The sequence below is a fragment of the Phocoena sinus genome, chromosome 4 (genome assembly GCF_008692025.1).
Source record: "Phocoena sinus isolate mPhoSin1 chromosome 4, mPhoSin1.pri, whole genome shotgun sequence".
NCBI lineage: Eukaryota > Metazoa > Chordata > Mammalia > Artiodactyla > Phocoenidae > Phocoena > Phocoena sinus.
Genome location: NC_045766.1, coordinates 76,021,640 through 76,036,211, shown reverse-complemented (window position 1 = coordinate 76,036,211; position 14,572 = coordinate 76,021,640). Strand labels below are relative to the sequence as shown.

Sequence of the window (14,572 nt, the reverse complement as noted above, 5' to 3'; positions counted from 1 at the left end):
GGGATTTCATTTCATTCGTTAAGTTCTTTTTTCCTTGCTTTTTCCTTTACGTTTTTCTTAACATTATCTTGTAAGTATTTTCTTATGTTATTAAAAATGCTTATTTGTACATACTTTTTGTGGTCACATAATATTCCATTATATAATGGCACCGTAAATTACCTAACCAGCACCATAATGTTGAAGGTTTGAGTTGTTTACTGTATTTCCCCACTATAAATCAGGCTGCAGAGAGCATTTTCATGCATAATTATTTGTCCACATGTCAGATTATTTCCTTAGGGTAGAATCCTGGAAGAAAACATTTTAAAGCTTGTTATCTACATTTTACACTAACGTAAAGGAAGAAAAAAAAATCCCAACTTTCTCTTTGTGCAAGAAGAGGGCTGCGTGGTAGATGAGGCATTCATCAGTGTGTGTCTGCCCGAGTGTCTGAGTGTCTACAAGTTAGCTTTGGTGCATATACAGCGGGAAGCCTCGAAAGAGCCCAGAGGTTTCTGGGGGGCCCATCACAATGTTACAGCATCATTGTTTCTGCTAGCATCTGTAGGAGCCCCACCTCCCTGGCACACCCAAGCCAAGGTCCAGGCAAGGCAGCAGGAATGTGGGTAGGAAAATCCAGGCTCCTCTTGAGAACCAGGTACTAGGGAGCTTTCCAAAGTAATCTGGTCTCCTGGAAAATTCTGGTTACAGGAGCCAGGAGAGTCTCCATAGCTGGCCTGCAATAAAATCATAGGTGTAACTGAAGTTAACGGAATCCAGAGGGATCTGAAGATTTGGAATTGACGGGAAGCCAACATTCCCACAGCCAGAAAAGAGTGTGGTCAAGGAACTGACGGGCAGCCTCTTTGCCAGGTCGTGAAAGTCAGTGTAAGTGCACTTACAAGCTGATAAAAACCCAACAAGGAAGTTTGGCAGTAAAACTTAATGGCCCATCAAATCACAATCAGGACAGTAAAACGCAGTGGGCTGGAGTCCTGCTCCGCTTCTGACCGTCCTTCTCTGGCTCTCCTGAAGCCCACACTGCCAGGACAGCCTGAAGGCCAGGCCCGGAGGCTGGGGTCAAGGCAGTCACTGCTCGTGACCCACGGTTCCCCAGGCCAGGCGGGTGCCAGCGAGGGAGACGTTTGCTCCGCCAGACCTCTCTCCTTCTTGGGGCCTGGCTGGTCTCATCGTCACAAACTCTGTTTACAGAGGTTTGTTGCTTAGCCTTAGTATCTTGTCTCAGGAGCAGAGGGAATTGATGTTAGTAGTGAAAACCATAATGCTATCAAGAGAACTCTTGGGAATATATGGTAACTTCAGAACACCATCCAGAGATGTTGGAGATTTCCAAAGATGTTTTCCAGACCTAGTAAGGATCAGGGGAAGTGTATGTAAATGGTGGTGTGGAGAGGAGCGTACGCACATAGTAACTGGTTTGGCTCCTGGTTTTACTGAGTAGAGGTGTTTAGTTAAACTAGCAACTACTTGGTGTGACTTTTGCCCCAAAAGGATTTAGTTCAGTTAAACCTTGTGAGCACAGGTATAACCTGAACAACACAGCCGTGAGGTTCGTTCATTCACAAAGTGTGTGGGATGCCATCCTCAGTGGTGAGTGAGACGGACGTCCAAGCCTGTAGAGAGCTTACATCCACTTGGGGGATTGGAAGTTTCAAGTAAGCACATTACTCCAGCTGTTTTGAGTACAGTCAAGGAAATAAGCAGGCTGTTGGAAGTGAGTGTGATGGGTTGAGGCTTCTTGGGGTTAGGTGGTCAGGTGGTCAGGGAATTTCTCTGAAGAAGTGAAATTTGAACTAAAGCCTGCGTGATGTGAAGTGATCAGCCATGCAGAGTCCTGAGGGAAGATCGTGTTCCAGGCAAACAGCCCGATAAGAGCCATGGGGGTAGAAATGAGCTTGGTGAGATAGGAAAGCAGAAGGAGGCCACAGGCTGCAGACTAGAGGACAGGAGGGAGATGGCCTGAGTTGAGGTTGGAGGGTAGGAAAGTCCGACAGTGTGGGACTTGTGGCTGTGAGAAGGAGTTTGGATTTCGATCCACTTGTGATGGGAGCCATTGGAAAGTTTTTTTGTTTTTTTTTTTTTTTAATTTTATTTATTTATTTTTGGCAGCATTGGGTCTTCGTTGCTGTGTGCAGGCTTTCTCTAGTTGTGGCGAGCGGGAGCTACTCTTCGTTGCGATGCGGGGGCTTCTCATTGCAGTGGCTTCTCTCATTGTGGAGCATGGGCTCTAGGCTCATGGGCTTCAGTAGTTGCGGCTCGCGGGCTCAGTAGTTGTGGCTCACGGGCTCTAGAGCACAGGCTCAGTAGTTGTGGCACATGAGCTTAGTTGCTCCGCAGCATGTGGGATCTTCCCGGGCCAGGGATTGAACCCTTGTCCCCTGCATTGGCAGGTGGATTCTCAATCACTGTGCCACCGGGGAAGCCCCATTAGAAAGTTCTGACCAAGGGAATTTGATATGATTTATGATTTGAAAAGATGCCCTGGCCGCCCCTGAATACCAAGAGACAGCAATATAATAGTCACAGGGCACTACAAAATGAAATGCTATAGGAGGATATGAATAAGATGTCTTTTGTGAGTAGAAGAGAAATAGGTAGTTCGGTGGGGCTGGAGTGAACTGGAGACTCAAAGTAGGGGCCAGGGCCCAGGTGGACACTCCGCATGGAGAGGTCTCATCCATCAGGGCAGGGGCTGTGATGAAGTGAGCTGGGTGCTGGGGGACAGAACTTCAGGGAAAAGGTCAGCTCATGTGGTCACAGCTCCAGCCAGAAGATCCACCTTCTAATCCCATCTTGCTTAACGGTGCCTCTGGGATCTCCAGTTTATCACTATCTCCCAGAGCCGTCATTTCTGATGATCCCTGCCCTGTGTCTCGTGGGGCTGCTGAGATAGTGTGTGGAAGGCCAGTGCAGAGAGCAAGCGCTTTTATTACTTGGCAGAGTCCTGGGAGATGGGGCCAGAGGTTCAGGAGAGAGCTGTGAGTACAAGCCAAAGAATCTGGCACCTCCTGGCATGTCCTCCAGCCACCCCTCCTGTGTCCAGTGCAGACATCATGGGTCGATCACAGCTCTTCTTCCCAGTGAGCCAATTCTCTGTCTTAAGAGGCCATCTCCCGCCCACCACTAATAGAAGTTGGCAGGCGATGTGGAGTCAATTTGCTTCCCCAGTGGGCAGTGGCATCCAAGGGCTGAGCCTGGCAAAGGTATGAAGGTGAACTCCCTCATCTTCAGGGGTCCTGCCTCATTGACTGGGACATTTTGGAAAGAAACAGTGGTTTTCTATGAGTGGGTTTGTCTTCTTTCCCCCCATTCCCACCCAGTCCCACCACCCACCTTGACCGTGGGGCCTGCTAGCACTGGCCTGACAGCACCAATCATAACGTGGTAGAGGAAAGGGTGCTCAGGGGAGCATCCCCTTCCTGCCCCTCCCGCCTGCCATGGAGACCACTTGGAGCCCGAAGCCCGGGTCTCCTGAGGCCTGCCCGGGCATCCTCCCTTGTGCTCTGATGGGCTGAGCGGCTCTCACTCAGGCCGCTCACTTCCTACTCTCCAGGGGAGACCGAACTCTTGGGTGACAGACCCTCCATCAGCAGGAGAGCCTCTGAGCTTCCTTTTCTCCGTGTCTCTTCATGCAGGGTGAGCTCCCTCTGCCCCTGTCAGGGGAGGTCACCTCGGGGCAGGGTGCAGGGAGCGGTCAGCCCGGAGGCAGGCCTGGGGGTTCCTTTGAGAGTTGTAGAGCCTCCTGACTGTAAGCCCCAAAGAGTGATTTATTCTTTTTATTTTAGTGAGAATCAAAAAAAAAAAAAAGTTTAAGTCTTAATATATATGTTAAGTCAGTAGAATCCTCCTTAGGATATCCAGTTTACTCCAGACATGCAGATGTTCGTGGAAGGATACCTGAGCCTGGACACCTGTGGGGACAGCTCGTTGTTCTTCTACGGCCCCCCGCCGGGAAAGTGACTGCCTTGCAGTCAGCCCTTCGTTGCCGTGGCCTCTTAACCAGGAGTCTATGAGCGGGTCAGGGCATTCGGAGCCCTCTGAAGTTATTCATCAGTATGGAACATATATGCATCAGTACGGGAGAAGTGGGGGAGAAGCTTAAATTCTCAACAATGTCAGTGACCCAGAAAAGCCCAGAGTCTGCCCTGAGCTGAGGAGGATGCTCTCCCTTTTGCTGTTGTGGGCGGCTGCTGCCTGCAGGGAGAGAGACCCGCTGGGAGTCCCGAGCTGGACCACGGTCTGTGTGCTTTCCATCTGGGGCACGGCTCAGTGAAACAGAAATAGCACTGCATGCTCTACATGCTTCAGGTACATCCTGTTAAATGGACTTTTGTGGTCACTCTCGAGACTCTGCATAGCATCTGTGTATAAGATTGGTTCTGTGGGGAAATCACATTTTCAGTTCCAAACAAACAATTTACCAAAACAAAACAAAAAATGCTTTTGTAACTCAGTTGTTTAGAAAGTGCAAATGGGTTGTGATAACACTAAGTGTTCATTTCTGGAAAATAATGTTCTTACATTTTAATATCATGATGACTTTGATACCTGTATGGTTCATGGGGGTCCCAAGTGGGCTCTAGTCAGACCATGAGCCCACAGGTGTCCCTCCCCCTTGCTTGGGCCCATTTGAGAAAGACCAACATGTTGGTACAGCTGAGAATTGTAGCCACTCCCTGGGCTGCATTCCATCAGTGAGTTTCCTCCACCGAGTCATCTCACGGCTCCCCCAGAGCACTCTGTCCAGAGGAGGGCTTGACAACACTGGCCAGGGTTTTCTGTTATCAGCGTGTGTGTGTGTGTTGAGGGGGGCAGTTAGGGTAGCCACTGTGAGGCCCCCTGTCTCTGGGAGGAACAAGTTGAGAATGGACTAAGGAAGTTGGAACAGGCAGGAATGGAACGGACCTGTTTGTGTCTCAGTGCCATGTGGAGCTGAGCTCTGCAGGAATGACCTTGGAGGAGAGAGGAATTTTTGTCCCAGCCAAGTGCTCAGATGGAGGCAGGAAAGCTGTTTACATGGCCCAGTGGCTCCTGGAGGGTGTGGGAGGTCTTCTCTGATAATACTGGTGTGTGTCTGTCTGCCTTCCTTTGTTTCTTTCTCTTTTCGGTCCAGATTCTTTTTTTTTTAATTAAAGTATAGTTGATTTACAATATTATATTAGTTTCAGGTATACAACATAGTGATTCAATATTTTTATAGATTGTACTCCATTTAAAGCTATTACAAAACAATGGCTATATTTCCCTGTGCTGTATCCTTTTTGCTTATTTATTATATACATAGTAGTTTGTATCTCTTCATCCCATACCCCTGTCTGGCTCCTTCCCCCTTCGCTCTCCCCACTGGTAACCACCAGTTTGTGCTCTATATCTGTGAGTCTGTTACTGTATCATTATATACATTTGCTTCTTTTATTCTTTTAGATTCCACATGTAAGTGATAACGTAGAGTATTTGTCTGTCTCTGTCTGACTTATTTCACTAAGCTTAATACCCTCCAGGTCCATCCACGTTGTTACAAATGGCAGAATTATTTTTATGGCGGGGTAATATACCACTGTATATATGTATCTATCTTCTTTATCCATTCATCTGTTCATGGACACTTAGGCTACTTCTGTATCTTGGCAATTGTAAATAATGCTTCTGTGAACATTGGGGTGCATGTATCCTTTCAAATTAGTGTTTTTGTTTCTTTCAAATACATACCCAGGAGTGGAATTTCTGGGTCATATGGTAACTCTATTTTTAGTTTTTTGAGGCACCTCCATACTGTTTTCCATAGTGGCTGCACCAATTTACATTCCCACCAACAGTGTACCAGGTTTCCCTTTTCTCCACATCCTTGTCAACTTTGTTATTTGTAGACTTTGATGAGGGCCATTCTGAAAGGTGTGAGGTGATAACTCATTGTGGGTTTGATTTGCATTTCTCTGATGATTAGCGATGTCTTTGGGAAAATGTCTGTTCAGGTCTTTTGCCCATTTTTTAATCAGGTTGTTTTTTTTGTTAGGGTTTTTTTTGGGGGGGGTTGTTTTTTGGGTTTTTTTTTTTGATATTCAGTTGTATGAACTGTTTATGTATTTTGGATATTAACCCCTTACCAGTCATATCATTTGCAAATATTTTCTCCCATTCAGTAGGATGCCTTTTCATTTTGTCAGTGGTTTCCTTTACTGTACAAAAGCTTTTAAGTTTACTTAGGTCCCATTTGATTATTTTTGCTTTTGTTTCTTTTGCCTTAGGAGACAGATCCAAGCAAATTTTGCTACAATTTGTCAGTGTTCTGCTTGTGTTCGCTTCGAGGAGTTTTACAGTTTCAGGTTTTACATTTAGGTCTTGAATCTGTTTTGAGTTTATTTTCATATATGGTGCGAGAAAATGTAATTTTAATTGCATTCTTTTACATTTAGCTGTTCAGCTTTCCTTGCACCACTGCTTGAAGAGACTATCTTTTCTTCTTTGTATATTTTGCCTCCTTTGTCATAGATTAATTGACCATAAATGTGTGGGTTTATTTCTGGGATCTCTATTCTGTTCCATTGATTCATTGTGTCTGTTTTTGTGCCAATACCATACTGTTTTGATTACTGTAGCTTTGTAGTATACTCTGAAGTCAGAGAGAGTGATACCTCCAGCTGCTTTGTTCTTTTTTCTCAAGATTAGTTTGGCAATTCAGGGTCTTTTGTGGTTCCGTATAAATTTTATGATTATTTATTCTAGCTCTGTGAAAAATGTCATGGGTATTTTGATAAGGATTGTATTAAATCTGTGTAGATTGCTTTGGGTAGTATGGACTTTTTAAAAATTTTTTATTTATTTATTTATCTTTGGCTGCATTGGGTCTTCGTTGTTAGGTGCAGGCTTTCTCTAGTTGCGGCGCGTGGGGGCTACTCTTCATTACGGTGAGGAGGGCTTCTCACTGCGGTGGCTTCTCTTGTTCTGAAGCATGGGCTCTAGGCGCACAGACCTCAGTAGTTGTGGCACACAGGCTCAGTAGTTGTGGCTCGCGGGCTCTAGAGTGTAGGCTCAGTAGTTGTGGCGCATGGGCTTAGTTGCTCCACGGCATGTGGGATCTTCCCGGACCAGGGCTCGAACCCGTGTCCCCTGCATTGGCAGGCAGATTCTTAACTTCTGCGCCACCAGGGAAGTCCCAGTATGGACATTTTAACAATATTAATTCTTCCAATCCATGAGCACAGGTTATCTTTCCATTTCTCTGTATCATCTTCGGTTTCCTTTATCATTGTTTTATAGTTTTCAGAATATAGGTCTTTCGCCTCCTTTGTTAAGTTTATTCCTAGGTATTCTTTCCTTTTTGATGCAGTTTTTAAACAGGGTTGTTTTCTTGCTTTCTTTTTCTAAGAGTTCATTATTAGTGTAAAGAAAACAACAGATTTCTGTATATTAAGCTTCTATCCTGCAACTTTACTGAATTCATTTATTAGCTCTAATAGTTTTTTGGTGGAGGTGTTAGTGTTTTCTATATATAGTATCATGTCATCTGAAAATAGTGACAATTTTGTTTCCTTTCCAGTTTGGATGCAATGCCTTTTATTTCTTTTTCTTGTCTGATTGCTGTGGCTAGGACTTTCAATACTATGTTGAATGAAAAGGGCAAGAGGTGGGCATCCTTGTCTTGTTCCTGATTTTAGAAGAAAGGCTTTCAGGGCTTCCCTGGTGGTGCAGTGGTGAAGAATCCGCCTGCCAAGGCAGGGGACACGGGTTCAAGCCCTGGCCCAGGAAGATCCCACATACCGCGGAGCAGCTAAGCCCGTGCGCCACAACTACTGAGCCTGAGCTCTAGAGCCCTCAGTCCACAACTACTAAGCCCGTGTGCCACAACTACTGAAGCCTGCGCACCTAGAGCCCGTGCTCCGCAACAAGAGAAGCCACAACAATGAGAAGCCCGTGCTCCGCAACGAAGAGTAGCCCCCGCTCACCACAACTAGAGAAAGCCCATGCACAGCAACGAAGACCCAACACAGCCAAAAATAAATAAATAATTAAATAAATTTATAGAAGAAAGGCTTTCAGCATTTCACCATTGAGTACGATGTTAGCTGTGGGTTTGTCATGAATGGCCTTTGTTATGTTGAGCTGTGTTCCCTCTATACCAACTTTGATGAGAGTCTTTGTCATGAATGTATGTTGAATTTTGTCAAATGCTTTTTCTACATCTATTGAGATGATCATGTGATTTTTATCCTTCCTTCTGTTAATGTGTTATATCATGTTGATTGATTTGTGGATACTGAACCATCCTTGTATCCCTGGAATATATTCCACTTGATCATGGTGTATGATTCTATTACAAATTCAACTTCACTACTGGTGATCAGTCTGTTCAGATAGGCTGTGTCTTCCTGATTCAGTCTTGGAAGGTTGTATGTTTCTAGAAATTTGTCCATTTCTTGTAGGTTGTCCAGTTTGTTGGTATATGATTGTAGTATTCTCTTATGATTTTTTGTATCTCTGATATCAGTTGTTATTTCTCCTCTTTCATTTATTTGGGTCCTCTTTTTTCCTTGATGAGCCTGGCTAAACGTTTATCAATTCTGTTTATCTTTGCAAAAAACCAGCTCTTGGTTTCACTGATCTTTTGTATTGTTTTCTTGGTCTCTGTTTTATTTATTTCCTCTCTGATCTTCATTATTTCCTTCATTCTGCTGATCGTGGGGTTTGCTTGTTCTTCTTTTTCTAACTCCTTTAGATGGTAGATTAGGTTGTTTATTTGAGATTTTTCTTATATTTCTTGAAGAAGACCTGTATCACTATAAACCTACCTCTTAGCTGCATCCCATAGATTTTGGAAAGTTGTGTTTCCGTTGTCATTTATCTCGAGGTATTTTCTGATAGCCTCTTTGATTTCTTCATTGATCTGTTGGTTTTTTAGTAGCACGTTGCTTGGTCTCCACGTGTCTTCCTTTCTTGTCTTTCTTTTTCCCAATAATCAGTAGTAGAACTGTGATGCTCTAAGCTCCCAAGCAGTAGCACACCCCATGAGAAGGCCAAGTCACATGTCCACCGTCCATTTAGCCTTGTCTGTGCCGCCCTACCCCCCGCTCCCAGCCAGGTTTCCCTTTAGAGTCATCTCCAGCCTGAGCCAGTCTGGTCCTACTCGCCTCACAGCCCCTTCAGCGTAGATGCCAGAGAGTACTCTTTCTACTAAAATGAAAGCAATTTACAAATGTCCTGTCATCACTGACACAAAGTGCTTGCTTCCTTTTTAATGTATCAGATGTCATTATTCATAACATATTACTGCATTCAAGTGTTGTAAGGAGAGGAGGGCAAAGCAGTCTTTGTCCCAAGAAAATACCATTTATTTGGGAATGACAAGTCAGATCACTGTGCCTGTCATATCGTACCTCTTCCCTTATTGGGACAATTGGAACTTGACGTTTTCCCATACTCTTGCTTATGTGAATTCTTATTCCCAGTTCGAGGCCCCGAATCCCTTCTGCCTGGAGAAGATGATAGTGGTGACAGTAGCATAGTGCTGGGAAGCACACGCTGCCAGTGGCTGTGGCCTCCAACCAGATTGCTTGGGTTTTCAGCCCAGCTCTGTGACCTGTGGCTGTGTATGTAGCCTTGGGCAGTCATCCACCCTCTCAGTGCCTCAGTTTTCTCATCTGTAAAATGGAGATAATGTAGTTCATACCTTGTAGGGCTGTTGTGAGGGTATAAAGCACTTAGAGCCACGCCTGGCACACAGGACCTGTATGCATATCACCAGTATTGTTGATGTAATTATTTCATTTTTGCCTCTTGTGCCCCTCCCACCCCCCCACCCCCAGTGGATCAGGCAAAAGATTTCTTTTCTCTGAGCTGGTGCTGTTCTTCTTTTCTCCTGGGTACCCCTGGTATCTGGGACTAGGACCCAGCTCTCTTACGGAGGCAGGGGACATCCCTGGAGCCTCTGTGCCATGGACATGGTTTCTCTTGATTTCTTCCTGCAGGGTGTGGACACTGTAAGAAAATGAAACCAGAGTTTGAGAATGCAGCAGAAGTCCTCCACGGAGAAGCAGATGTAAGCTTCCTTTCCTTAACTCCTCCACCGCTCTCTCCTAAAGAGTCAGTGATAGGAATCATTACAGTGACTTTCCCCTGCAAGCTCTGTAGCAGCTCTCCTGGCCCCTGGAGGCCTGCAGAACTTCTGTGTCCCCGAGTAGATGTGTCTTAGTCAGACAGGTGGGGCCCCTACCAGGGATGGAGGGGTGCAGAGAGATTGGGGTCACATTCCCATACCCTTCCAGGTGACCTCTGCCAGGTCATGGCTCTGGGGTGAAGCCCCAGGTTTCTCCCTCTTTTCTGTGGGAGCCTGCCGATTGGGAACAGCCACAGTCTACACAGCCTGGTTGGTGGGGGAGATTAAAAGGCTTCATCTCAGCCCACAAATGAGAATGATGGACGTGCCCGTGTCCAGTTGTTCCCGGGATGTATGAAGTTCCCGCCCTGTGAGGTTTCGGCAGGCCCTCGGTGGGTTGGTGGCTGGTGTCCGGGCTCCTCTTCTGCCAGCACCGCATCTGAGGCTGTCATGCATGGTTGGCCTCTCCCCCGTCCCAGAGCTCTGGTGTCCTTGCAGCTGTTGATGCCACCGTCAACAAGGCCCTGGCAGAAAGATTCCACATCTCCGAGTTTCCTACACTCAAGTATTTTAAGAATGGAGAGAAGTATGCAGTGCCTGCGCTCAGAACAAAGAAGAGCTTTATTGAGTGGATGCAAAAGTAAGTCTGCTGGTCTTGATAGCACATCTTGGTCCCTGGCTGTCGGCCACTGGAGAGGGCCTTGAGGAGATGAAGTAAACCTTAGGAGCCACTGACCTTGGCTCAGGGCCTGAACGCCAAGACAGCTATGACTTCCCAATCCTGACGCCACCTCTGGTGTGCTGATCACGTGTACTCGTCCAGCAGGTCACGGGTAGCCTTTCTGGGTGTGGTTTCATCAGCTCCAGTAAACCGTGTATTTCTATTTTTAGGACTCCTTCCCCAGTGTCCTGGCCCCAGGTTTCATCATCTACATTTTATTCCATTCCCTTTGAGTGAATGAAGGAAACACACAGCTCTTCACATCCAGAGCTGAACTCACAGGGACCCAGGTCTGGGCCTTCAGTAGTGTCCACAGTGTAGCCTGTGGTGGTTTGGGGTTGAAAATAAAGGTTTGAAGAGCTCCCTCAGCCTGGGTATTAGTTTGCTAGGGCTGCCACAACAGGGAACACAGAACCGGTGGCTTAACAGCAGAAGTTAATTTTTTTCACAATTCTGGAGACCAGAAGTCCAAGATAAGATGTCAGGAGGGTTGCTTTCTCTGAGGCCTCTCCATGTCCATCTTCTCCCTGTGTTTTCACACGGTCTTCCCTCAGTGTCTGTGTCCTGATCTCCTCTTCTTAAAAGGACACCAGTGTGAAGTTGGGTTAGGGTCTACCCTAATGACTTAATTTTAACTTAATTACCTCTCTAAAGACTCTATCTCCAAATACAGTCACATTCTAGGGTAGTTGGCATTAGGACTTCAACATATGAATTTGGGGCGGGGGACACAGTTCAGCCCACAACAGCCTGCAAGTCCAGAGAACACGAGGAGCCTTGCAATTGCTCATCCAAGGACCGTGGAACCCGCAGTTCTTAGCATTTCCCCCTCCTGTGAGGGGACTAACTGGGCCACCACACAGGTGCTTTCTCCTGTCCACACCCCTCCCCCGAGACAGACAGACAGACACACACGCACACACACACACATATAACTTGAATATTTGAGAATACTGCCTTATTTCAGCACTGGGGGGAACATGAAGTAAAAGAAGACAGACTCCAGCCTTTGCAGAGGCCCCGGTACATGGCATAATGATGTCCACGTGAGAACCAAGACTTTAGGGTCACAAAGTGACGCGAGAACTGTGCAGAACAGCAGCATCCAGAAGGAGTTACTTTGTTAGGACATCGGTCCTCGAACCTGGGTGGACGCCAGCGTTACAGGTGTTGAGGTGCTGCTTAAAGTACAGATGGTAGGGCTGCCGTCCCTGCAGCTTTGATTCAGGAGGTGTGAGTGAAACCCTCAGCCATGGGGTTTTGAGAAACGCCAGCTTATGGAATGGGATGAGCCACTAGGTTCAGGAGAGGCCCTGGCAAGAGGTGAGTGGGCTGGCCAGGTCCAGGTCTCAGCTTGCTCCTGATCACTGCGGGTAGATTCTAAGAGTAGCCAGCCCTTGTCTTAGGGACCAGAACGGAGCAGTGGTTCATCTCCAAGAGGGGCGAGGTGCTCTCTCCTCCGGGCCTTTGGTGCAGGAGGCAGGTTGCTCTTTACACCCGCCTCTGGCCTTGCTCTGGTGCCAGTGCTGGTTTACTGGGAAGGAGGAAGGACTGAGCAGGGTGGGGCCTGAGGTGAGGTCCCTGGTGCTTGCACTGTGGTTAGAGAGCTGGGGAATCAGAGCATTTATCGTTGCTAATCCCCGCTCCAGAAGCCTGGACACAAATAGCGAGCATGGAGGGTCTCTGTCCTTCCTGTTCATAGTCACCACTGCTGAGCGCCTGAAAAGCACTAGGGTAAGGGCATGGACTTTTTTTGTTTTTTTTTTTTTTGCAGTACGCAGGCCTCTCACTGTTGTGGCCTCTCCCGTTGCGGAGCACAGGCTCCGGACACGCAGGCTCAGCGGCCATGGCTCACAGGCCCAGCCGCTCCGTGGCATGTGGGATCTTCCCAGACCGGGGCATGAACCCATGTCCCCTGCATCGGCAGGCAGACTCCCAACCACTGCGCCACCAGGGAAGCCCAAGAGCATGGACTTTGGAGTCTAAGAGCCCTGCACTCAGATCGTAACCCCAAGCCATTTACGTGACCCTGCTAAGCCCCAGTTTCCCATCTGTGACGTGGAGACTGTACTTTTCCCATAGACTTGTCCGGAGAGTTAAATTGGGTTATTGTGCTTTAGCACAGTGCATGGTGTGTGGAAATACTCAAAGAGAGGAAGCTGTGGGGACGCGGGTTCATGCCCCGGTCCGGGAAGATCCCACGTGCCGCGGAGTGGCTGGGCCCGTGGGCCACGGCCTCTGAGCCAGCTCTCATACAGCACTGTAACTGCCAGCACCAACCCCTAAGTGCTAGAACCTTCCCAGCTTTTGCAGCGTGCTTTGATAGCTGTTGCCCCATTTCGTACTCAGATCCTACTGAGGCCAGAGTTTTTATTCCTATTTCCTTGGTGAAGAAACTTAGGTTCAGAGAGGTGAAGGGCCTTGCCTAGGGACAAATAGTGGTTCTTTGGGGAGCTTGGAAGGAATCCTCCAGGCAGAGCATAAACAGCAGATGCTCTGAGATGAAGGGTTGAGGTCACCAGCAGGAGGGCAAACAGACAGTGTCGGGGGAGGCTGATGGCACTTCCAGGCTTGTGCACAAGTGGCCGCACTTGGGTGACTGAGATGTGCCCACCAGCAGGCCAGCCCGGGGAGGCAGGATGCAGGGACAGGGCAGAGCAGAAGGTTGGTGTCAGCCGAAGAGTCCAGGGTGTTTGACAGGGCACCTGGAGGGCAAAGAAGTGGGGAAGACAGGAAGGGTGGGAGGGGCCGGTCTTGGTCACGAGAGCAGGGGTGCCATTAACCAAAACGAAGAAGTTGGGGAAGAAAGCTGTTTTTGGGAAGTGTGGACGAGAGGGAAGAGTTCTAAGTCTTGTTGGGATTGGGGTGACAGTGGGACCTCCAGGTGGAAATACCTGAAAAACACCTGGAAATAGGGGGCTTGGGTGAGAGGCCAGGGCTCGAGTCACCCTCAGCCTAGGGGATTATGGAAGCCGCGCAGAGGGATGAGATCTTGTGGGAATTGCAGGGGCACAGAGATAGAACCAGAAGAGAGAAGGCTGTCGGGAAGGTAGGGAAGGGGTCTCTGGTAGGAGGGCTTCTGAAAGGTGAGAGAGGCCGTGGGGTGCCTGGTGCTGCACTCATGCTGCCCTCGCTGGATACAAGGCCTGAGGCCTGGTGGTCAGAAGCGAGGTGGTGCTGGCATGAAGGAGGGAGTGCAGGGGGTGCATGTGGCAGCGTGGGGTCCAGACCGCTCCCCAGAGACACTTCTCAGAGAAGGGAGGGAGAAGTGTGGTTGTAGGGAGGGGGACAAGGGCAGCAAAGGCTTTAAAAGACCCTGGAGATCTGTACTTTTGTGAGGCAGAGTGGAGGGAACTAGTGAACAGGAGACTGAAAAATTATAAACCCTTATCGAATGCCTGTCATTTATGAGAGCATATAGGCTCTTAGCAACTGTTAGTTGCCTGACTGACTAGGTGCTTCATATACACTGTCTCTGCTCTTCATAAGGAGCCCAGGAAGTAGGTCTCAACTGTACTCATTTAGCAGAAAAGAAAATGGAAGCTCAGTGGGGTTTGGTAACTTACCTAAGGTCACACAGGTGATCAGTAATCTGGATTCGAACCCAGACCCACCTCACTCCATGGCGCATGCTCTGTCCACCAGAACAAAGGCTCAGGAGCAGAAGATAATGGAGAGTGCTTCAGGGTCCCAGGAGAGGCAGGAGGGAGGGGAAGGGAGCCCAGGTGCAGGGGCTTCTCCCCATGGCAAGGAGATGA

At 47.9% G+C, this 14,572-nt stretch overlaps 1 protein-coding gene across 1 annotated transcript in view; it reads left to right on the top strand.

Annotated features, from left to right (window-relative positions):
- Positions 1–14,572, top strand: part of PDIA5 (protein disulfide isomerase family A member 5) — a 92,770-nt gene that overhangs the window by 66,508 nt on the left and 11,690 nt on the right. The window contains exons 12-13 of the mRNA XM_032631033.1: positions 9,966–10,036; positions 10,573–10,733. Coding sequence (XP_032486924.1) covers positions 9,966–10,036; positions 10,573–10,733 — 232 coding nt within the window. The remainder of the gene's footprint in view (positions 1–9,965; positions 10,037–10,572; positions 10,734–14,572) is intronic.